We start from the raw sequence: 27634 nt of genomic DNA on the forward strand, positions 1-27634 counted from the left end.
TGCTTTTATAAAGATAAGAAGTAAGAATAAAAAGTAAGAATATGCAATAAAAAAGATAAAATAAAATACACATATTTACATGAGCATAAGAAGAACAATAATAATTGTATAGACATAAGATGTTAAAGTAAACATGTGCACATTTTACTGATAAATATAACATGCATATTAGTTCAATATAAACAGTCGTGTAGTAATATTAATAATATATTAATGTTGAATTTACACAAAAGTAATAATAAAAACGACCAAATATCCAGTTTTTATTATTTTTATGATTAATATATAACTTTTGTAGAGCTTTAAAGATTTTTCCTCAAATTAATAAAATACCAATAATCGTTTTTTAGCGTTTTTTCCTCGACGTATCACGTGGAAGTGAAAAAAAGTATTGAGTGTATCGTGACGTCACCGACGCTCTGACAGCCGACGTTGCAACCATGGAGGAAGTGAGAGGTGAGTGAGGTCTGCGCCTGCTAAATATCTGTTTATAACCTTCTGTCCCTAACATTTAGCTACCTTAACCTGCAACCCATTATTTACATTACGTGAGAGCTGCTACGGGTTATTGACACAATGAGCAGGAACAGTAAAAAAGCTCGTTGTTGTCGTTTTGTTTGTTTAAAGAGAGGCGGCTAGTGTTTACACATGGACAGCACTACAGTGAAATAAGATGTCAGTAGGTCTTTTATAAAATGTCTACAGTGTGCACGGTAAACCTACTTAGTTTTTCGCTAATGTAAACCAGCTTACATGCGTGTGTGTTTCTGTCATTGAACGTTACATGGTCAGCTGTTGTTCCGCCAAATAATGAACCCCGGCGAAATCTGTTCCACTGTTTAATTGATTTATAATGATGCTCTACACTACAGTGTATTTAAGCAGGTTGTGTGAGATTGTTTTCCCACTGTAAAAGTACGCCACGCCTTGTTAGTGTGAATGCTGCCCCCCCCCCCCCCCCCCCCCACACACACACACACACACACACACACACACACACAAACACACACATTCACAGACAAATACACCGCTTTTTCACAGGAAAATATTTTGAATGTTTCCCCTTTTACTACTACTACTACTAATCCAGTTTATCATAGTTCATACTGTATTTTTAGGAAGAAGTGCTTTCAGATAGTTTTCATATATAATATTTAAAATTAAAAACACGAGAAACACATTTGTAGAAACAAAATATTACAATTTGCAAAGTACATATTGGGGTAGCAAAGTAGTAGCAGCAGCAGCAGTATTTATGTTTTTAAGTTTAACATGTAGAATGAAGTGTGGTAGAAGCTAGATAACAGAGGTAACATTATAGTACAGATTCTTGTTAGAGTATTAACAATGTCATCTAAGAAGACAGCCAGTAATGATTATATTTTTAACTAGCTACATATTGCACACTTATTTCTCTTATTTGGTAACAATTTGCTAATAGGCAGACAAAATGATGCTCAGTACACCTGTAGGAAGGGTAACAAAAGAGAGGTGTGTTTTCACAGTTGTAAAGGGATCAGAGGCCCCTGGAATATACTGGGTTCAGTTCTGTATTCACGTTTTGTTTTAAGGATTCCCACAATAAATGTTGTCTTTCCGTCCCCAGTGTTTCCGCTGACCTGTGCCGTGCAGAATTATGCGTGGGGGAAGCTGGGGCTGGACAGCGAGGTGGCCAAACTCGTGTTGGGGGGGGACCCGGTCGCTGTGGTAGAGGAGGGCAAGCCCTATGCAGAGGTAAGGGTATTACTAGGAGTAGTACTGCTTCAAATAACTGATCAAAAAACAGGAAGTATAAAGTGCATGAAATCGTTTTCGACTACACATTGAAGCTTGTAAAAGAATGATTTTGACTGTTATTCTAAATTACTCGGTAATATAGTTTTTATTTCAATTTCAACAGCAGTTCTAGGTCGACTGATATTATTTAACGCACCGTAACATAGTTGAAAGATGGTGTAGTTATTTTAAGATACAGCTATTGTTTTGAGATGGTAATAGTGTCAGCTTCATAGTGTCTTTAAGATGTATGGATGTTGTTCACACTAACACATTACACTAATCATTCTTTCCAAGTTTGACCAATCACATGAGCTGTGTGAAATATATTTCCGTGTTTAAACCAGTGTTTCTTGCTAAGTGTGTTGGCAGAGAGCCTCGTTCCCTCCATGCCTTCTATTACGTATTTCTTTATTTAGCTGCAGCAGCTCTACAGGGTTTGTCTTGAAGGTCATTAGTTCAGGCTGTGACATTTAAGCGTACCACAAGCAACATTAATGTCACGTGCCATGTGGTCATAGTGACATTAATGCTCATAGTCACAGGGTGGTATGGATTTAAAACCTACATTACAGTATGTGACCTATTGTTCAGCACGTTTGCAACATAACAGTTTTACCTATTTTTATAATATGTTAGGTTAGAATTGATCATGATATTTGTCTTTACATTTATTAATTTACATTCCAGTGTTTTTATTGAATCGATTTGTCTTAGACATCAACGTAATATCCTGTTTTCTGGGTAATTTAGGATATGTTTTCTTGTGAATGTAGCACTTGTAGCAACCTTTTTTTCTCACATACCTAACTTTGGTTACAGGATACAGCTTCATTGTGGCCTGTTGTTTGTCCACCAACAAGTGTGTGTCCTTGAGACAGTGTCCTTCATTCACAAGTGATTTACACTCAGTGAGATGGACAGGATTATCGTCCCTTCTTACTGGATGTAAATCACTTTGGATTACATTAGATAAATTGATTAAATGCATGATACTCGGTCTCTTTCTCAAAGGGGACAACTGGGAATCCCTTAAGAAGCTTGTTAACAAAGATAAAGGAGGGAAGCCACACGCATGTCATACATTTTTCAACATATGTTTCTGGAATTGTTCAACTTTTAATCTGGATTCAGCTCAGTTTTGTATTTTCCCCACTACAGTAGATCAGGATTTTGACCGATCACCCAGTCATAAGCCTGCATCTGTAACCTTTAGTCCACTTCTGCCTCAACCCACTCACTTGAAAGTCCAATATTTGACTTTACCTATCCCTCTGCTCTCTCTCCCAGCTGTGGATGGGTGCCCACCCAAAAGGAGATGCGCAGATCAAAGACAACCGGATCGCTCAGACCACGCTGGGCGAGTGGATCGCACACTTCCCCGCCTGCCTGGGCTCCAAGGTCAAAGACACCTTCCAGGGTCAGCTGCCCTTCCTCTTTAAGGTCCTGTCTGTCAACACAGCCCTGTCCATACAGGCACACCCCAACAGAGTGAGTACACAAACACACACTCTAACACACACACACACCAACGCATTGTTCGAATTCTGCGTAAAATGACTCATTTATACTCTGCTGATTTTCACATTTAACTACAGCTGTTTAAAATATGAACCAGTCATCTATACACTATCATAAGTTCCCTTAGAATATAGATGGGCATCAGAAAATGTTATTTTTATTCAACCCTTGTGTTGTGTTCGAAAGCTGTTACCGTCCATGGTGTTCGCGGGTCAATTTTGACCCATGATTTATCTCAGTCCAAAACACACCAAAATAATGACTATCATCCAATATTGTTTCAACTGCATCATAACTAACTTAATATGCATTCATAACCGTACAATCCTGTTGTAATTGTATAAATGTATCACACCACATATTTAAGTAAAAAATGTGATTAAATTAACTCATTATATTCCGTATAGTGAAGACAGTGGATCATTACGTTATCTGACTATAATAGACTTCAAATGATTGTTACAGTGGATGAAGGAGGTGGGGGAGGGGTGTCTAAAGTCAAAGATGAATCTTGATTGGGCCAAATTTGACCCTGAGTCACCCCCAACAATTCTGCTGGGTCTCCCCAGACCCGAACACCAAATCATACACTTTTTTTTTTTCTTCAGACTTTGCTAAAATGGTCAAATCAGTTTTGTAGTGTTGATATAGCTGCTGTGGAGGATATCATGAAGCCTCGTTCCGATAAAAAAAACTAGAGCGTAGTTATTATATCATTTTAACTTGAAACGGGTCACAGGGGGACCCGAACACAACATGAGGGTTACATATAAATTGGGATACATTTTACTTATCAGACATGACAGTGAGTTCCCACCACCTGAAGACTTTGTTACTTAGGACATTGTGTGTGATTGTTACCCAAACCTTAAAGAGGAACTGCACACATGTTACACATATACGTCTGTTTACAGGTCTCCATGAGCATTACTCCATATTTTGTGGAGAGAGAGAGAGAGAGCTTTGAAAAGTCTAATAAATCTACTAGCATGACAAATTCAACATTGAGTTTTTACACAGGCGCCAGTTTTTTCAATACTTGCATGGAATAAAAACGATTATATTTCTGGCTCTGCTTCTTTGATTTTAACTGAAAAAATCTGTCCCTGAATTCAATAATGGTAAAGATTAGTGAATATGGGGGGTATCCACATATAGTTGATTAAAATAAGAGGTTCATTCCCACTTAAAAAACAAACAAGCGGCTGTTTGTTTCAGTTCAAAGCTGGTATCTCACCTTTATGTTGCTTTCTCCTTAAAATGTCCATATGAACATGCAAATGGCTGAAAGCAATCTTATCAAATTGTTACAAAGAGAATGCTATATCCACACATCTACATATGTTTATTAGAAAGACTGCATTCAACATGGTTTAACATGTTTTCAGTTGGTTTGGACATTGAAGCCATTGGTCCAGAGCAGACTTTGGTCGACCTGCTCTCCTCCCTCACTTCCCCCTCAGTAACCGTCTTCCTTTTCTGTCTGCATGCTTTGGTCAGGAGTTAGCGGCTCGTCTCCATGCTCAGTTTCCGGAGCATTATCCAGACAACAACCACAAGCCGGAGATGGCCATCGCCCTCACCCGCTTTGAGGGCCTCTGCGGCTTCAGACCGGCGGAGGAGATCCTGGGGTTCCTCAAATGTGAGTCCCAAAATCCCACAGGGTCATTAAGAGGATTTGGGACAGATGTTTGGGCAGTTACTGGAGAAACAAGGATAGAAAGATGGATTTGGGATAGATGTTTGGGCAGTTACTAGAGAAACAAGGACAGAAAGAAGGATTTGGGATAGATGTTTGGGCAGTTACTAGAGAAACAAGGACAGAAAGAAGGATTTGGGATAGATGTTTGGGCAGTTATTAGAGAAACAAGGACAGAAAGATGGATTTGGGATAGATGTTTGGGCAGTTACTAGAGAAACAAGGACAGAAAGATGGATTTGGGATAGATGTTTGGGCAGTTACTAGAGAAACAAGGACAGAAAGATGGATTTGGGATAGATGTTTGGGCAGTTACTAGAGAAACAAGGACAGAAAGATGGATTTGGGATAGATGTTTGGGCAGTTACTAGAGAAACAAGGACAGAAAGAAGGATTTGGGATAGATGTTTGGGCAGTTACTAGAGAAACAAGGACAGAAAGATGGATTTGGGATAGATGTTTGGGCAGTTACTAGAGAAACAAGGACAGAAAGATGGAGTTGGGATAGATGTTTGGGCAGTTACTAGAGAAACAAGGACAGAAAGAAGGAGTTGGGAAAGATGTTTGGGCAGTTACTAGAGAAACAAGGACAGAAAGAAGGAGTTGGGAAAGATGTTTGGGCAGTTACTAGAGAAACAAGGACAGAAAGATGGATTTGGGATAGATGTTTGGGCAGTTACTAGAGAAACAAGGACAGAAAGATGGATTTGGGATAGATGTTTGGGCAGTTACTAGAGAAACAAGGACAGAAAGATGGATTTGGGATAGATGTTTGGGCAGTTACTAGAGAAACAAGGGCAGAAAGATGGATTTGGGATAGATGTTTGGGCAGTTAGTAGAGAAACAAGGACAGAAAGATGGATTTGGGATAGATGTTTGGGCAGTTACTAGAGAAACAAGGACAGAAAGAAGGATTTGGGATAGATGTTTGGGCAGTTACTAGAGAAACAAGGACAGAAAGATGGATTTGGGATAGATGTTTGGGCAGTTACTAGAGAAACAAGGACAGAAAGATGGATTTGAGATAGATGTTTGGGCAGTTACTAGAGAAACAAGGAAAGAAAGATGGATTTGGGATAGATGTTTGGGCAGTTACTAGAGAAACAAGGACAGAAAGATGGATTTGGGATAGATGTTTGGGCAGTTACTAGAGAAACAAGGACAGAAAGATGGATTTGGGATAGATGTTTGGGCAGTTACTAGAGAAACAAGGACAGAAAGATGGATTTGAGATAGATGTTTGGGCAGTTACTAGAGAAACAAGGACAGAAAGATGGATTTGGGATAGATGTTTGGGCAGTTACTAGAGAAACAAGGACAGAAAGATGGATTTGGGATAGATGTTTGGGCAGTTACTAGAGAAACAAGGACAGAAAGATGGATTTGGGATAGATGTTTGGGCAGTTACTAGAGAAACAAGGACAGAAAGATGGATTTGGGATAGATGTTTGGGCAGTTACTAGAGAAACAAGGACAGAAAGATGGATTTGGGATAGATGTTTGGGCAGTTACTAGAGAAACAAGGACAGAAAGATGGATTTGGGATAGATGTTTGGGCAGTTACTAGAGAAACAAGGACAGAAAGATGGATTTGGGATAGAGGTTTGGGCAGTTACTAGAGAAACAAGGACAGAAAGAAGGATTTGGGATAGATGTTTGGGCAGTTACTAGAGAAACAAGGACAGAAAGATGGATTTGGGATAGATGTTTGGGCAGTTACTAGAGAAACAAGGACAGAAAGATGGATTTGGGATAGATGTTTGGGCAGTTACTAGAGAGACAAGGACAGAAAGATGGATTTGGGATAGATGTTTGGGAAGTTACTAGAGAAACAAGGACAGAAAGATGGATTTGGGAAAGATGTTTGGGCAGTTACTAGAGAGACAAGGACAGAAAGATGGATTTGGATAGATGTTTGGGCAGTTACTAGAGAAACAAGGACAGAAAGATGGATTTGGGAAAGATGTTTGGGCAGTTACTAGAGAAACAAGGACAGAACGATGGATTTGGGATAGATGTTTGGGCAGTTACTAGAGAAACAAGGACAGAACGATGGATTTGGGATAGATGTTTGGGCAGTTACTAGAGAAACAAGGACAGAAAGATGGATTTGGGAAAGATGTTTGGGCAGTTACTAGAGAAACAAGGACAGAAAGATGGATTTGGGATAGATGTTTGGGCAGTTACTAGAGAAACAAGGACAGAAAGATGGATTTGGGAAAGATGTTTGGGCAGTTACTAGAGAAACAAGGACAGAAAGAAGGATTTGAGATAGAGGTTTGGGCAGTTACTAGAGAAACAAGGACAGAAAGAAGGATTTGGGATAGATGTTTGGGCAGTTACTAGAGAAACAAGGACAGAAAGATGGATTTGGGATAGATGTTTGGGCAGTTACTAGAGAAACAAGGACAGAAAGATGGATTTGGGATAGATGTTTGGGCAGTTACTGGAGAAACAAGGACAGAAAGATGGATTTGGGATAGATGTTTGGGCAGTTACTAGAGAAACAAGGACAGAAAGATGGATTTGGGATAGATGTTTGGGCAGTTACTAGAGAAACAAGGACAGAAAGATGGATTTGGGATAGATGTTTGGGCAGTTACTAGAGAAACAAGGACAGAAAGATGGATTTGGGATAGATGTTTGGGCAGTTACTGGAGAAACAAGGACAGAAAGATGGATTTGGGATAGATGTTTGGGCAGTTACTAGAGAAACAAGGACAGAAAGATGGATTTGGGATAGATGTTTGGGCAGTTACTAGAGAAACAAGGACAGAAAGATGGATTTGGGATAGATGTTTGGGCAGTTACTAGAGAAACAAGGACAGAAAGAAGGATTTGGGATAGATGTTTGGACAGTTACTAGAGAAACAAGGACAGAAAGAGGGATTTGGGATAGATGTTTGGGCAGTTACTAGAGAAACAAGGACAGAAAGAAGGATTTGGGATAGATGTTTGGGCAGTTACTAGAGAAACAAGGACAGAAAGATGGATTTGGGATAGATGTTTGGGCAGTTACTAGAGAAACAAGGACAGAAAGATGGATTTGGGATAGATGTTTGGGCAGTTACTAGAGAAACAAGGACAGAAAGATGGATTTGGGATAGATGTTTGGGCAGTTACTAGAGAAACAAGGACAGAAAGATGGATTTGGGATAGATGTTTGGGCAGTTACTAGAGAAACAAGGACAGAAAGATGGATTTGGGATAGATGTTTGGGCAGTTACTAGAGAAACAAGGACAGAAAGATGGATTTGGGATAGATGTTTGGGCAGTTACTAGAGAAACAAGGACAGAAAGATGGATTTGGGATAGATGTTTGGGCAGTTACTGGAGAAACAAGGACAGAAAGATGGATTTGGGATAGATGTTTGGGCAGTTACTAGAGAAACAAGGACAGAAAGATGGATTTGGGATAGATGTTTGGGCAGTTACTAGAGAAACAAGGACAGAAAGAAGGATTTGGGAAAGATGTTTGGGCAGTTACTAGAGAAACAAGGACAGAAAGAGGGATTTGGGATAGATGTTTGGGCAGTTACTAGAGAAACAAGGACAGAAAGAAGGATTTGGGATAGATGTTTGGGCAGTTACTAGAGAAACAAGGACAGAAAGAAGGATTTGGGATAGATGTTTGGGCAGTTAGTAGAGAAACAAGGACAGAAAGAAGGATTTGGGATAGATGTTTGGGCAGTTACTAGAGAAACAAGGACAGAAAGATGGAGTTGGGATAGATGTTTGGGCAGTTACTAGAGAAACAAGGACAGAAAGAGGGATTTGGGATAGATGTTTGGGCAGTTACTAGAGAAACAAGGACAGAAAGAGGGATTTGGGATAGATGTTTGGGCAGTTACTAGAGAAACAAGGACAGAAAGAAGGATTTGGGATAGATGTTTGGGCAGTTACTAGAGAAACAAGGACAGAAAGATGGATTTGGGATAGATGTTTGGGCAGTTACTAGAGAAACAAGGACAGAAAGAGGGATTTGGGATAGATGTTTGGGCAGTTACTAGAGAAACAAGGACAGAAAGAGGGATTTGGGATAGATGTTTGGGCAGTTACTAGAGAAACAAGGACAGAAAGAGGGATTTGGGATAGATGTTTGGGCAGTTACTAGAGAAACAAGGACAGAAAGATGGAGTTGGGATAGATGTTTGGGCAGTTACTAGAGAAACAAGGACAGAAAGATGGAGTTGGGATAGATGTTTGGGCAGTTACTAGAGAAACAAGGACAGAAAGATGGAGTTGGGATAGATGTTTGGGCAGTTACTAGAGAAACAAGGACAGAAAGAGGGATTTGGGATAGATGTTTGGGCAGTTACTAGAGAAACAAGGACAGAAAGAGGGATTTGGGATAGATGTTTGGGCAGTTACTAGAGAAACAAGGACAGAAAGAGGGATTTGGGATAGATGTTTGGGCAGTTAGTAGAGAAACAAGGACAGAAAGAAGGATTTGGGATAGATGTTTGGGCAGTTAGTAGAGAAACAAGGACAGAAAGATGGATTTGGGATAGATGTTTGGGCAGTTACTAGAGAAACAAGGACAGAAAGAGGGATTTGGGATAGATGTTTGGGCAGTTAGTAGAGAAACAAGGACAGAAAGAAGGATTTGGGATAGATGTTTGGGCAGTTACTAGAGAAACAAGGACAGAAAGAGGGATTTGGGATAGATGTTTGGGCAGTTACTAGAGAAACAAGGACAGAAAGAAGGATTTGGGATAGATGTTTGGGCAGTTACTAGAGAAACAAGGACAGAAAGAAGGATTTGGGATAGATGTTTGGGCAGTTACTAGAGAAACAAGGACAGAAAGATGGATTTGGGATAGATGTTTGGGCAGTTACTAGAGAAACAAGGACAGAAAGAAGGATTTGGGATAGATGTTTGGGCAGTTACTAGAGAAACAAGGACAGAAAGAGGGATTTGGGATAGATGTTTGGGCAGTTACTAGAGAAACAAGGACAGAAAGAAGGATTTGGGATAGATGTTTGGGCAGTTACTAGAGAAACAAGGACAGAAAGAGGGATTTGGGATAGATGTTTGGGCAGTTACTAGAGAAACAAGGACAGAAAGATGGATTTGGGATAGATGTTTGGGCAGTTACTAGAGAAACAAGGACAGAAAGAAGGATTTGGGATAGATGTTTGGGCAGTTACTAGAGAAACAAGGACAGAAAGATGGATTTGGGATAGATGTTTGGGCAGTTACTAGAGAGACAAGGACAGAAAGAGGGATTTGGGATAGATGTTTGGGCAGTTACTAGAGAAACAAGGACAGAAAGAGGGATTTGGGATAGATGTTTGGGCAGTTACTAGAGAAACAAGGACAGAAAGAGGGATTTGGGATAGATGTTTGGGCAGTTAGTAGAGAAACAAGGACAGAAAGATGGATTTGGGATAGATGTTTGGGCAGTTACTAGAGAAACAAGGACAGAAAGAAGGATTTGGGATAGATGTTTGGGCAGTTACTAGAGAAACAAGGACAGAAAGATGGATTTGGGATAGATGTTTGGGCAGTTACTAGAGAAACAAGGACAGAAAGATGGATTTGGGATAGATGTTTGGGCAGTTACTAGAGAAACAAGGACAGAAAGATGGATTTGGGATAGATGTTTGGGCAGTTACTAGAGAAACAAGGACAGAAAGATGGATTTGGGATAGATGTTTGGGCAGTTACTAGAGAAACAAGGACAGAAAGATGGATTTGGGATAGATGTTTGGGCAGTTACTAGAGAAACAAGGACAGAAAGATGGATTTGGGATAGATGTTTGGGCCGTTAGTAGAGAAACAAGGACAGAAAGAAGGATTTGGGATAGATGTTTGGGCCGTTAGTAGAGAAACAAGGACAGAAAGAAGGATTTGGGATAGATGTTTGGGCAGTTACTAGAGAGACAAGGACAGAAAGATGGATTTGGGATAGATGTTTGGGCAGTTACTAGAGAAACAAGGACAGAAAGATGGATTTGGGATAGATGTTTGGGCAGTTACTAGAGAAACAAGGACAGAAAGAAGGATTTGGGATAGATGTTTGGGCAGTTAGTAGAGAAACAAGGACAGAAAGATGGATTTGGGATAGATGTTTGGGCAGTTACTAGAGAGACAAGGACAGAAAGATGGATTTGGGATAGATGTTTGGGCAGTTACTAGAGAGACAAGGATAGAAAGATGGATTTGGGATAGATGTTTGGGCAGTTACTAGAGAGACAAGGACAGAAAGATGGATTTGGGATAGATGTTTGGGCAGTTACTAGAGAGACAAGGATAGAAAGATGGATTTGGGATAGATGTTTGGGCAGTTACTAGAGAGACAAGGACAGAAAGATGGATTTGGGAAAGATGTTTGGGCAGTTACTAGAGAAACAAGGACAGAAAGAAGGATTTCAGATAGATGTTTGGGCAGTTACTAGAGAAACAAGGACAGAAAGATGGATTTGGGATAGATGTTTGGGCAGTTACTAGAGAAACAAGGACAGAAAGATGGATTTGGGATAGATGTTTGGGCAGTTACTAGAGAAACAAGGACAGAAAGAAGGATTTGGGATAGATGTTTGGGCAGTTACTAGAGAAACAAGGACAGAAAGATGGATTTGGGATAGATGTTTGGGCAGTTACTAGAGAAACAAGGACAGAAAGATGGATTTGGGATAGATGTTTGGGCAGTTACTAGAGAAACAAGGACAGAAAGATGGATTTGGGATAGATGTTTGGGCAGTTACTAGAGAAACAAGGACAGAAAGATGGATTTGGGATAGATGTTTGGGCAGTTAGTAGAGAAACAAGGACAGAAAGATGGATTTGGGATAGATGTTTGGGCAGTTACTAGAGAAACAAGGACAGAAAGATGGATTTGGGATAGATGTTTGGGCAGTTACTAGAGAAACAAGGACAGAAAGATGGATTTGGGATAGATGTTTGGGCAGTTACTAGAGAAACAAGGACAGAAAGATGGATTTGGGATAGATGTTTGGGCAGTTACTAGAGAAACAAGGACAGAAAGATGGATTTGGGATAGATGTTTGGGCAGTTACTAGAGAAACAAGGACAGAAAGAAGGATTTGGGATAGATGTTTGGGCAGTTACTAGAGAAGCAAGGACAGAAAGATGGATTTGGGATAGATGTTTGGGCAGTTAGTAGAGAAACAAGGACAGAAAGAAGGATTTGGGATAGATGTTTGGGCAGTTAGTAGAGAAACAAGGACAGAAAGAAGGATTTGGGATAGATGTTTGGGCAGTTACTAGAGAAACAAGGGCAGAAAGATGGATTTGGGATAGATGTTTGGGCAGTTAGTAGAGAAACAAGGACAGAAAGATGGATTTGAGATAGATGTTCGGGCAGTTACTAGAGAAACAAGGACAGAAAGATGGATTTGAGATAGATGTTTGGGCAGTTACTAGAGAAACAAGGACAGAAAGATGGATTTGGGATAGATGTTTGGGCAGTTAGTAGAGAAACAAGGACAGAAAGATGGATTTGAGATAGATGTTCGGGCAGTTACTAGAGAAACAAGGACAGAAAGATGGATTTGAGATAGATGTTCGGGCAGTTACTAGAGAAACAAGGACAGAAAGATGGATTTGAGATAGATGTTTGGGCAGTTACTAGAGAAACAAGGACAGAAAGATGGATTTGGGATAGATGTTTGGGCAGTTAGTAGAGAAACAAGGACAGAAAGAAGGATTTGGGATAGATGTTTGGGCAGTTACTAGAGAAACAAGGACAGAAAGATGGATTTGGGATAGATGTTTGGGCAGTTACTAGAGAAACAAGGACAGAAAGAAGGATTTGGGATAGATGTTTGGGCAGTTACTAGAGAAACAAGGACAGAAAGAAGGATTTGGGATAGATGTTTGGGCAGTTAGTAGAGAAACAAGGACAGAAAGATGGATTTGGGATAGATGTTTGGGCAGTTACTAGAGAAACAAGGACAGAAAGATGGATTTGGGATAGATGTTTGGGCAGTTACTAGAGAAACAAGGACAGAAAGAAGGAGTTGGGATAGATGTTTGGGCAGTTACTAGAGAAACAAGGACAGAAAGATGGATTTGGGATAGATGTTTGGGCAGTTACTAGAGAAACAAGGACAGAAAGATGGATTTGGGATAGATGTTTGGGCAGTTACTAGAGAAACAAGGACAGAAAGATGGATTTGGGATAGATGTTTGGGCAGTTACTGGAGAAACAAGGTCAGAAAGATGGATTTGGGATAGATGTTTGGGCAGTTACTAGAGAAACAAGGACAGAAAGATGGATTTGGGATAGATGTTTGGGCAGTTACTAGAGAAACAAGGACAGAAAGATGGATTTGGGATAGATGTTTGGGCAGTTACTAGAGAAACAAGGACAGAAAGATGGATTTGGGATAGATGTTTGGGCAGTTACTAGAGAAGCAAGGACAGAAAGATGGATTTGGGATAGATGTTTGGGCAGTTAGTAGAGAAACAAGGACAGAAAGAAGGATTTGGGATAGATGTTTGGGCAGTTACTAGAGAAACAAGGGCAGAAAGATGGATTTGGGATAGATGTTTGGGCAGTTAGTAGAGAAACAAGGACAGAAAGATGGATTTGAGATAGATGTTCGGGCAGTTACTAGAGAAACAAGGACAGAAAGATGGATTTGGGATAGATGTTTGGGCAGTTACTAGAGAAACAAGGACAGAAAGAAGGATTTGGGATAGATGTTTGGGCAGTTAGTAGAGAAACAAGGACAGAAAGAAGGATTTGGGATAGATGTTTGGGCAGTTAGTAGAGAAACAAGGACAGAAAGAAGGATTTGGGATAGATGTTTGGGCAGTTACTAGAGAAACAAGGACAGAAAGAAGGATTTGGGACAGATGTTTGGGCAGTTACTAGAGAAACAAGGACAGAAAGATGGATTTGGGATAGATGTTTGGGCAGTTAGTAGAGAAACAAGGACAGAAAGAAGGATTTGGGATAGATGTTTGGGCAGTTAGTAGAGAAACAAGGACAGAAAGAAGGATTTGGGATAGATGTTTGGGCAGTTACTAGAGAAACAAGGACAGAAAGAAGGATTTGGGACAGATGTTTGGGCAGTTACTAGAGAAACAAGGACAGAAAGATGGATTTGGGATAGATGTTTGGGCAGTTACTAGAGAAACAAGAACAGAAAGAAGGATTTGGGATAGATGTTTGGGCAGTTACTAGAGAAACAAGGACAGAAAGATGGATTTGGGATAGATGTTTGGGCAGTTACTAGAGAAACAAGGACAGAAAGAAGGATTTGGGATAGATGTTTGGGCAGTTACTAGAGAAACAAGGACAGAAAGAAGGATTTGGGACAGATGTTTGGGCAGTTACTAGAGAAACAAGGACAGAAAGAAGGATTTGGGAAAGATGTTTGGGCAGTTACTAGAGAAACAAGGACAGAAAGATGGATTTGGGATAGATGTTTGGGCAGTTACTAGAGAAACAAGGACAGAAAGATGGATTTGGGAAAGATGTTTGGGCAGTTAGTAGAGAAACAAGGACAGAAAGATGGATTTGGGATAGATGTTTGGGCAGTTACTAGAGAAACAAGGACAGAAAGATGGATTTGGGATAGATGTTTGGGCAGTTACTAGAGAAACAAGGACAGAAAGATGGATTTGGGAAAGATGTTTGGGCAGTTAGTAGAGAAACAAGGACAGAAAGATGGATTTGGGATAGATGTTTGGGCAGTTACTAGAGAAACAAGGACAGAAAGATGGATTTGGGAAAGATGTTTGGGCAGTTACTAGAGAAACAAGGACAGAAAGATGGAGTTGGGATAGATGTTTGGGCAGTTACTAGAGAAACAAGGACAGAAAGATGGATTTGGGATAGATGTTTGGGCAGTTAGTAGAGAAACAAGGACAGAAAGAAGGATTTGGGATAGATGTTTGGGCAGTTACTAGAGAAACAAGGACAGAAAGAAGGATTTGGGACAGATGTTTGGGCAGTTACTAGAGAAACAAGGACAGAAAGATGGATTTGGGATAGATGTTTGGGCAGTTACTAGAGAAACAAGAACAGAAAGAAGGATTTGGGATAGATGTTTGGGCAGTTACTAGAGAAACAAGGACAGAAAGATGGATTTGGGATAGATGTTTGGGCAGTTACTAGAGAAACAAGGACAGAAAGAAGGAGTTGGGATAGATGTTTGGGCAGTTACTAGAGAAACAAGGACAGAAAGATGGATTTGGGATAGATGTTTGGGCAGTTACTAGAGAAACAAGGACAGAAAGATGGATTTGGGAAAGATGTTTGGGCAGTTAGTAGAGAAACAAGGACAGAAAGATGGATTTGGGATAGATGTTTGGGCAGTTACTAGAGAAACAAGGACAGAAAGATGGATTTGGGATAGATGTTTGGGCAGTTACTAGAGAAACAAGGACAGAAAGATGGATTTGGGATAGATGTTTGGGCAGTTACTAGAGAAACAAGGACAGAAAGATGGATTTGGGATAGATGTTTGGGCAGTTACTAGAGAAGCAAGGACAGAAAGATGGATTTGGGATAGATGTTTGGGCAGTTAGTAGAGAAACAAGGACAGAAAGAAGGATTTGGGATAGATGTTTGGGCAGTTACTAGAGAAACAAGGGCAGAAAGATGGATTTGGGATAGATGTTTGGGCAGTTAGTAGAGAAACAAGGACAGAAAGATGGATTTGAGATAGATGTTCGGGCAGTTACTAGAGAAACAAGGACAGAAAGAAGGATTTGGGATAGATGTTTGGGCAGTTAGTAGAGAAACAAGGACAGAAAGATGGATTTGGGATAGATGTTTGGGCAGTTACTAGAGAAACAAGGACAGAAAGATGGATTTGGGATAGATGTTTGGGCAGTTACTAGAGAAACAAGGACAGAAAGAAGGATTTGGGATAGATGTTTGGGCAGTTAGTAGAGAAACAAGGACAGAAAGAAGGATTTGGGATAGATGTTTGGGCAGTTAGTAGAGAAACAAGGACAGAAAGAAGGATTTGGGATAGATGTTTGGGCAGTTACTAGAGAAACAAGGACAGAAAGAAGGATTTGGGACAGATGTTTGGGCAGTTACTAGAGAAACAAGGACAGAAAGATGGATTTGGGATAGATGTTTGGGCAGTTAGTAGAGAAACAAGGACAGAAAGAAGGATTTGGGATAGATGTTTGGGCAGTTAGTAGAGAAACAAGGACAGAAAGAAGGATTTGGGATAGATGTTTGGGCAGTTACTAGAGAAACAAGGACAGAAAGAAGGATTTGGGACAGATGTTTGGGCAGTTACTAGAGAAACAAGGACAGAAAGATGGATTTGGGATAGATGTTTGGGCAGTTACTAGAGAAACAAGAACAGAAAGAAGGATTTGGGATAGATGTTTGGGCAGTTACTAGAGAAACAAGGACAGAAAGATGGATTTGGGATAGATGTTTGGGCAGTTACTAGAGAAACAAGGACAGAAAGAAGGATTTGGGATAGATGTTTGGGCAGTTACTAGAGAAACAAGGACAGAAAGAAGGATTTGGGACAGATGTTTGGGCAGTTACTAGAGAAACAAGGACAGAAAGAAGGATTTGGGAAAGATGTTTGGGCAGTTACTAGAGAAACAAGGACAGAAAGATGGATTTGGGATAGATGTTTGGGCAGTTAGTAGAGAAACAAGGACAGAAAGATGGATTTGGGATAGATGTTTGGGCAGTTAGTAGAGAAACAAGGACAGAAAGATGGATTTGGGATAGATGTTTGGGCAGTTACTAGAGAAACAAGGACAGAAAGATGGATTTGGGATAGATGTTTGGGCAGTTACTAGAGAAACAAGGACAGAAAGATGGATTTGGGAAAGATGTTTGGGCAGTTAGTAGAGAAACAAGGACAGAAAGATGGATTTGGGATAGATGTTTGGGCAGTTACTAGAGAAACAAGGACAGAAAGATGGATTTGGGAAAGATGTTTGGGCAGTTACTAGAGAAACAAGGACAGAAAGATGGAGTTGGGATAGATGTTTGGGCAGTTACTAGAGAAACAAGGACAGAAAGATGGATTTGGGATAGATGTTTGGGCAGTTAGTAGAGAAACAAGGACAGAAAGAAGGATTTGGGATAGATGTTTGGGCAGTTACTAGAGAAACAAGGACAGAAAGAAGGATTTGGGACAGATGTTTGGGCAGTTACTAGAGAAACAAGGACAGAAAGATGGATTTGGGATAGATGTTTGGGCAGTTACTAGAGAAACAAGAACAGAAAGAAGGATTTGGGATAGATGTTTGGGCAGTTACTAGAGAAACAAGGACAGAAAGATGGATTTGGGATAGATGTTTGGGCAGTTACTAGAGAAACAAGGACAGAAAGAAGGATTTGGGATAGATGTTTGGGCAGTTACTAGAGAAACAAGGACAGAAAGAAGGATTTGGGATAGATGTTTGGGCAGTTACTAGAGAAACAAGGACAGAAAGATGGATTTGGGATAGATGTTTGGGCAGTTACTAGAGAAACAAGGACAGAAAGATGGATTTGGGATAGATGTTTGGGCAGTTACTAGAGAAACAAGGACAGAAAGAAGGATTTGGGAAAGATGTTTGGGCAGTTACTAGAGAAACAAGGACAGAAAGATGGATTTGGGATAGATGTTTGGGCAGTTAGTAGAGAAACAAGGACAGAAAGATGGATTTGGGATAGATGTTTGGGCAGTTACTAGAGAAACAAGGACAGAAAGATGGATTTGGGAAAGATGTTTGGGCAGTTAGTAGAGAAACAAGGACAGAAAGATGGATTTGGGATAGATGTTTGGGCAGTTACTAGAGAAACAAGGACAGAAAGATGGATTTGGGATAGATGTTTGGGCAGTTACTAGAGAAACAAGGACAGAAAGATGGATTTGGGATAGATGTTTGGGCAGTTACTGGAGAAACAAGGTCAGAAAGATGGATTTGGGATAGATGTTTGGGCAGTTACTAGAGAAACAAGGACAGAAAGATGGATTTGGGATAGATGTTTGGGCAGTTACTAGAGAAACAAGGACAGAAAGATGGATTTGGGATAGATGTTTGGGCAGTTACTAGAGAAACAAGGACAGAAAGATGGATTTGGGATAGATGTTTGGGCAGTTACTAGAGAAGCAAGGACAGAAAGATGGATTTGGGATAGATGTTTGGGCAGTTAGTAGAGAAACAAGGACAGAAAGAAGGATTTGGGATAGATGTTTGGGCAGTTACTAGAGAAACAAGGGCAGAAAGATGGATTTGGGATAGATGTTTGGGCAGTTAGTAGAGAAACAAGGACAGAAAGATGGATTTGAGATAGATGTTCGGGCAGTTACTAGAGAAACAAGGACAGAAAGAAGGATTTGGGATAGATGTTTGGGCAGTTAGTAGAGAAACAAGGACAGAAAGATGGATTTGGGATAGATGTTTGGGCAGTTACTAGAGAAACAAGGACAGAAAGATGGATTTGGGATAGATGTTTGGGCAGTTACTAGAGAAACAAGGACAGAAAGAAGGATTTGGGATAGATGTTTGGGCAGTTAGTAGAGAAACAAGGACAGAAAGAAGGATTTGGGATAGATGTTTGGGCAGTTAGTAGAGAAACAAGGACAGAAAGAAGGATTTGGGATAGATGTTTGGGCAGTTACTAGAGAAACAAGAACAGAAAGATGGATTTGGGATAGATGTTTGGGCAGTTACTAGAGAAACAAGGACAGAAAGATGGATTTGGGATAGATGTTTGGGCAGTTACTAGAGAAACAAGGACAGAAAGATGGATTTGGGATAGATGTTTGGGCAGTTAGTAGAGAAACAAGGACAGAAAGAAGGATTTGGGATAGATGTTTGGGCAGTTAGTAGAGAAACAAGGACAGAAAGAAGGATTTGGGATAGATGTTTGGGCAGTTACTAGAGAAACAAGGACAGAAAGAAGGATTTGGGATAGATGTTTGGGCAGTTACTAGAGAGACAAGGACAGAAAGAAGGATTTGGGATAGATGTTTGGGCAGTTACTAGAGAAACAAGGACAGAAAGATGGATTTGGGATAGATGTTTGGGCAGTTACTAGAGAAACAAGAACAGAAAGAAGGATTTGGGATAGATGTTTGGGCAGTTACTAGAGAAACAAGGACAGAAAGATGGATTTGGGATAGATGTTTGGGCAGTTACTAGAGAAACAAGGACAGAAAGAAGGATTTGGGATAGATGTTTGGGCAGTTACTAGAGAAACAAGGACAGAAAGAAGGATTTGGGACAGATGTTTGGGCAGTTACTAGAGAAACAAGGACAGAAAGAAGGATTTGGGAAAGATGTTTGGGCAGTTACTAGAGAAACAAGGACAGAAAGATGGATTTGGGATAGATGTTTGGGCAGTTAGTAGAGAAACAAGGACAGAAAGATGGATTTGGGATAGATGTTTGGGCAGTTAGTAGAGAAACAAGGACAGAAAGATGGATTTGGGATAGATGTTTGGGCAGTTACTAGAGAAACAAGGACAGAAAGATGGATTTGGGATAGATGTTTGGGCAGTTACTAGAGAAACAAGGACAGAAAGATGGATTTGGGATAGATGTTTGGGCAGTTACTAGAGAAACAAGGACAGAAAGATGGATTTGGGATAGATGTTTGGGCAGTTACTAGAGAAACAAAGACAGAGAGATGGTGTTTAATGAGGTCACACATGCATATACTGTCATGGCTTCTTTCCTAGTTTTTTTTTCAAGCCACTAGACGCCTTAAACAGACATTTTAAACTTGTTTTCTTTCCTTTATATTACTTACAGTTGAAGAGTTGCTTGGCCTCCGATGGTTTGGATGATGTTATGCGATGTGTTTGCTCAACATAAAACGACAAACGTTTACACATGCAACAAAGAACAATATTTACAATATTCAAAACAAATAGGCAAAACTCAAATCAAATAACAAACAACTTAGGTATTCTTTCTTTCTTGATAAGGCTTATATAACTTGATAACTTAAAGGGTAATTGGACGGTTAAAAACTGTTCCTCGACGGCGTCTTTCTGACAGGTTGCCCATCACTGTCACTCTAGAGGAGGCGCTGTGGGAATTGTAGTCTTTTATAGTGTGTTGACTACAGATGTCACAATTAGGTGGCCTATACTGGCTCTAACATATACAGCGTGTTATATTATGGGTGAAGTGGTAAAGACCTGTACTTCTAAGGGTATGAATCAAATACATTCCTTGTGTGTGTGTGTGTGTGTGTGTGTGTGTGTGTGTGTGTGTGTGTGTGTGTGTGTGTGTGTGTGTGTGTGTGTGTGTGTGTGTGTGTGTGTGTGTGTGTGTGTGTGTGTGTGTGTGTGTGTGTGTGTGTGTGTGTGTGTGTGTGTGTGTGTGTGTGTGTGTGTGTGTGTGTGTGTGTGTGTGTGTGTGTACTGCGCTGCACCCACACCCGCTCCGAGACCACATCACCCCCGTCCTTCAAAACCTGCACTGGCTCCCTGTCCGTCAACGAATACACTTCAAAATCATTCTGCTAACACACACAGTTCTCAATAACCAGCCCCACTACCTCACCGACCTGATCCACCACCACACCCCTTCCCGCAGCCTTCGCTCACCAGAAGCCAACCTCCTTTCTATCCCCACACGAACCAAGCTCTGAACCTGGGGGGACAGAGCCTTCTCCATCACCGACCACCCCACTTTCAAAACACTGACCAAAGCACACCTCTTCAGAATGGCTTTTAATTTGTGAATTATGTTGTGTTGCCGTTTTTATATGTTTTTATTCCTTTTATACCTGGAAAAGCGCTTTGAAATGAAATGTATTATTATTATTATTATTATCCATCAGCTGTCCCAGAGTTTCATGCTCTGGTGGGCAACGGGGCCGCTGAGGAGCTCAGGTGCAGCGTGGGAAATGCGGTCCACACGGGCCAGGTGCTGAAGAAGTGCTTCACCAGGATGATGAACTGCGAGAAGAAGGTGTTCGTGGATCAGCTCAACATGCTGGTCAAGAGAGTCACTGAAGACGGTGAGGAGGCTGAAGGGAAGCTGGAAACAGACGCAGGGTTACTGGGTTTAGTTAGTTGGTTTAGTTGGTTAGTCATTAAGCATTATTAGAGTTTAGAGGGAGAAGTATCACATTTTATCCAGTGCTTTTTATGTTGCTCTCAGTCTATTTGAACATGAAAGGAAGCAACAATCTTGAAACCATTAACAACATAGTTTTTTCGTTTGAAGTCATACTATATTAAGACTTTGGGCATAGAAAAAGACTACTGTTTGTATTCTATATATTGAACTAAACTTGGGAAAAACAGTACCATGTGCCCAAAGAATAAAAGAAATACAGGATGCTAAGAAAATGGCTTTATCTTAGAAACAAGGAGCACAATAATGTATTTGGTATCTATTAACTCATAACACTTTGAATATCAAAGATAAGCAGCCATTTGCAGTGTAAAGATATTCCATAGGGAAGATAAATACTAAACCTAATGTTTCCCTAATTTTATGAATTCTCCTGATTTTAAATATTGGTGAAAACGTCAGAGTTGTGCTGTTAAAATGATTTTGGTTTATCGGTTAATTTGACCATATTAATAATCTGCTCTCTGATGCCCATCTGTTAGAAATAGAGATATATATCAGCTGTCAAATGTAATCATGCATCAAGTGGTACTACAGTAGCAGAAGTAACATAGGTTATCATTAAAAATATAAATACATAGAAAAACGATTTCAAATGAAGGCCAGCATCATCGTGGATAAGACAAAACACTGAAATACAACTTATTAAGTATCCCAGACAAGGAAGGGGAGCAGCGCTGTGATTAACCACTAGGAGGCGCAACATCTGAAATGTTCTTATCCTACAGATGCAGAGATGGCATAAGTACACACGATATTTGTGTACTTGAGTAAAGGATGTGACACATGTGTGACACAACCTTTACTCAGGTTGAAGTACATATACTAGTGTTTAAAAATACTCTGGTGGCTGTACTGACTAAACTTCTTTACTCAAGTCAAAGTAAAGAGGGCTTTGAAATGTACTTAAGTAAAAAGTACCCATAACTAGCATCTGTTTTAAAGAGTACCTGACCTCCCTTTATATTAATAGAACAATAATGTCCTTGTTAGCTAATGAATGTTTCCATGGTGACCAACGGCAACATGACAACGTTTTCATTGGTCCCTCTTCTTTAGAGAAGACCAGGAAGTGATGGATACACGGATCGTGTTCGAATCAATAGGCACGCAATGACTCTAAATAATAATGACCACGCCACCAAACACACATTCAAACTAAAGGAACCAGCCTGTTTGGGAAATGTAAGAAGTAGAAAGTACAGATATTTGCTTTCAACATCTAAGAAGTCAAAGTAAAAAGTTGTCAGAAAAATAATTAGTGGAGTAAAGTACTGATAACAGATACATTTACTTAAGTACAGTAACGAAGTATTTGTACTCCACTACTTCCCACCTCTGTACAGATGGGATTTTGAATGGATTTGTAATAGGCAAATCACAGGCAGTTGTTTTGCCAAATAACCCTCATGGATGGTTATGACGTGTGCAGGTGCAGCAGGGAAGGACACGTCGAGCAGCATCGGAGACCTGCTGCTGCGGCTACACTCTCAGTACCCCGGAGACATCGGGTGCTTCTCCATCTACTTCCTGAACCACATGCTGCTGGAGCCGGGCCAGGCCATGTTCCTGGGGGCCAACGAGCCTCACGCCTACCTCTACGGAGGTCAGATGATGCTTTCTGTTTGTGTTCATGAGATAATGAAGTTGTTGACACTCCAGAGTTCCTCCAGTAGTCCTGTTTATCAGAGAAGTGTTCAGTTTGTGTGTACAGACCATAGACTGTATATATAAAGGAACAGACAGAGAGATCGAAATACCGTTTTTCCACAATCCCAAATACAAAAATACAAATATATATAAAAATATGTATATGCCTATATAGGCATATACATATTTTTATATATATTTGTATTTAATATATATATATATCGTGTGTGTGTGTGTGTGTGTGTGTGTGTGTGTGTGTGTGTGTGTGTGTGTGTGTGTGTGTGTGTGTGTGTGTGTGTGTGTGTGTGTGTGTGTGTGTGTGTGTGTGTGTGTGTGTGTGTGTGTGTGTGTGTGTGTGTGTGTGTGTGTGTGTGTGTGTGTGTGTGTGTGTGTGTGTGTGTGTGTGTGTGTGTGTGTGTGTGTGTGTGTGTGTGTGTGTGTGTGTGTGTGTAAGGATAACTCCGGCATTATTCTATAGTTTTCTTATTGTCAACCAAGCCAAAAATGTGACGATGTGTTACTCAATATTTTCTAACTCGCCTACTCTGTCTATGGCACTTACCCCAAGCCCATTGGTTCATACTGAGGACATTAGTCTTTAAGAGTGGCTCACACATTTAACATTTTTTGATCTCAGTTTCTTGCTAACAGAGCTGGGTAGTGTATTGTTTGCAAATGTGACAAAAAGGAGAAATTGGGGACTATTCTCTGTTTGGGTGCCCTGTGAGAATGTCCTGCAGCAGGACAGTGTGTGTGAATAGGACAAAGTAAACTACAGTGTGTGATTTCCTGTTTTTAAATGTTTTCGGAGCTATAAGATATGTGTTTAGAGGAGATCACAGTTATCTGGCAGAGTTGACCTTTTTGTGAGTTCACACCCGTAGTCAAAATGCATTCTCGGAAATCACTAACAATAAAAGTAGGAGTGGAGGAGAAGAAAAAGCTCCTGTAATGCATTTAACTTCACAGACTGCACATTGTAACAGTATTAGAGGATTGATTTTCCTGTTTGAAGGAGAGTCCACTGCCAATTCTGCTTATTTAAAACTATTATCTATGTCCTAATCCATCCATGTAGACTGTGTGGAGTGCATGGCCTGCTCAGACAACACGGTGAGGGCCGGTCTGACTCCCAAATACATCGACGTGAACACGCTGTGTGAGATGCTGAACTACACCCCCGCCCCGGCCAGCTCCAAGATCTTCCCCTGTGTCCAGGACGCCTCCGACCCCTGCGTCTCCCTGTACGACCCCCCCGTGCCAGACTTCTCTGTCATGAGGATACAGGTAGAACAATCCAACATTACTGAATGATAACTCTTTAGGAGGGAGGGTGTATTTAACATATGGGGATTTGATTGGTAATGCTAAAGAAATGCAGCATTAATAACTCATGATCTGTCACCTGTGGTTCCCCTGTTATCAGAGAGGGCAAAAGTACACACATCCTTTACTCAAGTAGAAGTACAGATACTCGTGTTTAAAAATACTCTGGTAAAAGTAGAAATACTGACTAAACTTCTTTACTCAAGTCAAAGTAAAGAAGTATGGGCTTTGAAATGTACTTAAGTAAAAAGTAACCACATCTTTTTTAAAGAGTACCTGACCTCCCTTTATATTAATAGAACAATAATGTCATTGTTAGCTAATGAATGTTTCCATGGTGACCAACGGCAACATGACAACGTTTTCATTGGTCCCTCTTCTTTAGAGAAGACCAGGAAATGATGGATACACGGATCGTGTTCAAATCTATAGGCACGCAACGACTCTAAATAATAATGATCACGCCACCAAACACACATTCAAACTAAAGGAACCAGCCTGTTTGGAAAATGTATTTTGTGTCTCTACTGGGACATGTCTCAATGCCCTAATGTTCTAAAAGCTCTTTATTTGTCTCATACTGCCTGTGCTGCAGCACCTCTTTTCACCCTCTGTCTGAAACCAGAGCCCAGTCTGCTCTGATTGGTTAGCTGGCCGGCCCTATGCAGACCATATGCATGCACAAAAAACCTATATCACACACTGATTATAGGAAAGGGAAACCCCCAGAAAGCATAAAGATAATAGGGCCACTTTAAGAAAGAAAATACATTTTTTATAAATGACATTGCTTTACTTTAATGCAGCCTTTTAAAACCATGAAAATACCACACTCATGCCATGTCACAATATCCAAAATCGAAGGTGATAATTAGTCTCATATCAATAAAATCACAATATATTGCCCATCCCTTAAAGGTCACCTATTATGCAAAATCCACTTCTTCATGTCTCTTCTACTTCAACATGTGTCCCCTCTGTGTAAAGAGACTCTGAAAGTTTCAGGAACAAAGATTCTCTCTTTTTGTCCTGATCCATTTATATAAAAACCTGTTTTTGGCAACTTTATGATGTCATAACGATTTTTTTGGCTTGTGTAACCATTAGCCAATCACCAACCAAGGTAACCCCCCCCCCCCCCCCCCTTTATCACCTGAATCTCCTCCTAGAGCACCATTGTGTTCTTTCTAACCAAATCTCTCTCAGAGGGGCGTGGGGAGGGGCTCCTTATTTTTATCTAAAGTAACAGACAGAGAATCAGCACTTTTGAAACAGGGCTGAAACAGAGGGGATTATGGGTAATGCTGCAATGATCTGTTTGGTGTTTGGAGCCAAACACCTCAGAGACATGTTTTGTATATAACTGGGACCTTTAAACAGAGACTCTCACCTTGTCCCTCCTGCAGGTCCCCCCCTCGGTGAAGCAGTACACCGTTGCCCCCGTCGACAGCGCCAGCATCCTCCTGGTCATCGAAGGTAACGCCATGGCGACCTCTGTCGCTGCCCTCTCTGACATCACACTGAGCCGGGGCACCGTCCTGTTCGTCTCGGCCAATGAGAGCGTCTCCCTGCACGTCACATGCCCCTCAGGGATGACCATGTTCCGGGCCTGCTGCCTCCTGTAGCTGCCAGTCTGAAGGTGTGTGTGTGTGTGTGTGTGTGTGTGTGTGTGTGTGTGTGTGTGTGTGTGTGTGTGTGTGTGTGTGTGTGTGTGTGTGTGTGTGTGTGTGTGTGTGTGTGTGTGTGTGTGTGTGTGTGTGTGTGTGTGTGTGTGTGTGTGTGTGTGTGTGTGTGTGTGTGTGTGTGTGTGTGTGTGTGTGTGTGTGTGTGTGTGTGTGTGTGTGTGTGTGTGTGTGTGTGTGTGTGTGTGTGTGTGTGTGTGTGTGTGTGTGTGTGTGTGTGTGTGTGTGTGTATATATAAAGATCTACGCTGCGATCAGGATTGAGCCCAATCTGCACCTCACAGTAGGTAGTACATTAAAGCAGCTTTCAGACACAGAGACCCCCTCCCACCTAAAACCAACCTGCGGTGTTCTTTAGCTTTAAAGTCCACAGCTGATTTGAATTGTCTTTTTTACCTGGAGCGGTGCAATTTACATCTTATAGAAAAAAAACATAGGATGTTCTCTTCTAAATTCTTTAAAGGTGCTGGGTATATACTGAGAATCAAAAGTCAAATGATATGTCCAGAACACTGACCATGATCCTATTTAAAAAGTAGTAAGGCAGTGCTCAGATCACTTCATCTTCGTGGGGTAAATGATGAGGAATCTGAAGAAGATAAGGATTAAAATGTTGCATGAAAGGTTGTTCTTGAACTAGAAAAACCACAGTATAAAGGTATATGTGGTGTGGTAGCTTTTCTGGAGCGTAAAGGGACTTCAATGCTCAGAAGAAATGAAAATGTGCAATTCAACGACAACTAGGCAAACACTTTCTGATCATGAAGATCATACAGAATCGTCTCGAACAGCAAATAAACATTTGGGCCAAAACAAAACTTCACAGCTGATCAAGCTCCATCCACTGATGGTAGTGTGAGTCCAAATAGCTATGAAATAATCCTAGAAATATTGTCAATGCTTAATTTAAAACTGGTCCTTCTTCAGTGTTTATGACATACTTCCTTTTTAGTCATAAAACACTTACAGCTGCACGTTTTTATCCTATTATAATACTTTCTAACAGAACTGAAGCAGTGTGGAGGACATGTTTACAGAGGTGCAGAACACCACCATCACTCACTGCTTTTTACACCTGCCGGTTGAACCACCTTAGGACTGAGCATGTCTGATATATGAACCAGCAGTCTTTCTCAGTGAGTAAATATCCAGACCTGGTTAAAATACATATATAGAAAAGTTAAGGGTATATTAGTGCAACACTGAGATGCCTGTGCATGTTTGATTTTGAGCAGTAAGACCGGAGAGGGGCCTTCAATCTCAACCGGGGATACATTTAGTTAGCTTTACCAACATCTCCTTTAAGAGCGTCCATACAGCTCAAAACATTTTTTAGCTGTATGGACGATGATTAAGGCAATATGTTAAATCTAAAGTTTTTTAGATCTGGCCAAAAATGAGAGTGAGACTAAAGTCAAAATTCTGGGAAGAAAATCTAATTTATTTTAAGGGAAATTCTGAGATTAAAGTCAGAATTTCAGCAAAACCATTCTGACTTTTTTCTCAGAATTAGAAAAAGATGTGGCCCTTATGTTCTTCTGTACAGCTGTTGGGTGTCTCAGTCTTTGTCAGGAGGGAGAATAACTTAATGAAGTTAAAGTTAACAAGGGCAAACCAGGACTTGTGAGAAGGAAACGAGAGGAGATTTTGGGCTGAACTAGATTGACTGAAATATCAGTTTGAGCTTTTCATTGATAAGAACCTTAGAAAGTTCGGACTAAAATGTGCCTGGCTAAATATGATAGTAAACTAAAAAGGATTTAGTAGCTTACAAATGTAATCTTGAGTGTCAGTGAAGTTTCCCCTGGAAAGTATTACTGCTTTAAACTGTTACCAGTGCATGTTTACGGTGTGGAAACTTATTTTCAAAGTATAAAACAATCATAAAGTTAAAAACTACAGTAACAAAGAGGGCCGTTAACCATCACCGTCC

The 27634-nt window shown here is 40.5% G+C and overlaps 1 protein-coding gene across 1 annotated transcript; it reads left to right on the forward strand.

The window, feature by feature from the left end:
- The first annotated feature begins 383 nt into the window (after positions 1–383).
- mpi (mannose phosphate isomerase) lies at positions 384–25758 on the forward strand. Its single transcript, XM_079680215.1, has 8 exons — positions 384–456; positions 1607–1734; positions 3067–3267; positions 4798–4939; positions 20745–20924; positions 22476–22649; positions 23772–23980; positions 25426–25758. Exons 1-8 carry the CDS (start codon positions 441–443, stop codon positions 25642–25644), a joined length of 1269 nt encoding a protein of 422 aa, XP_079536341.1. The 5' UTR covers positions 384–440; the 3' UTR covers positions 25645–25758.
- The last annotated feature ends 1876 nt before the right edge of the window (positions 25759–27634 follow it).

Source organism: Notothenia rossii, assembly GCF_949606895.1.
Source record: "Notothenia rossii genome assembly, chromosome: 5".
Taxonomy (NCBI): Eukaryota; Metazoa; Chordata; class Actinopteri; order Perciformes; family Nototheniidae; genus Notothenia; species Notothenia rossii.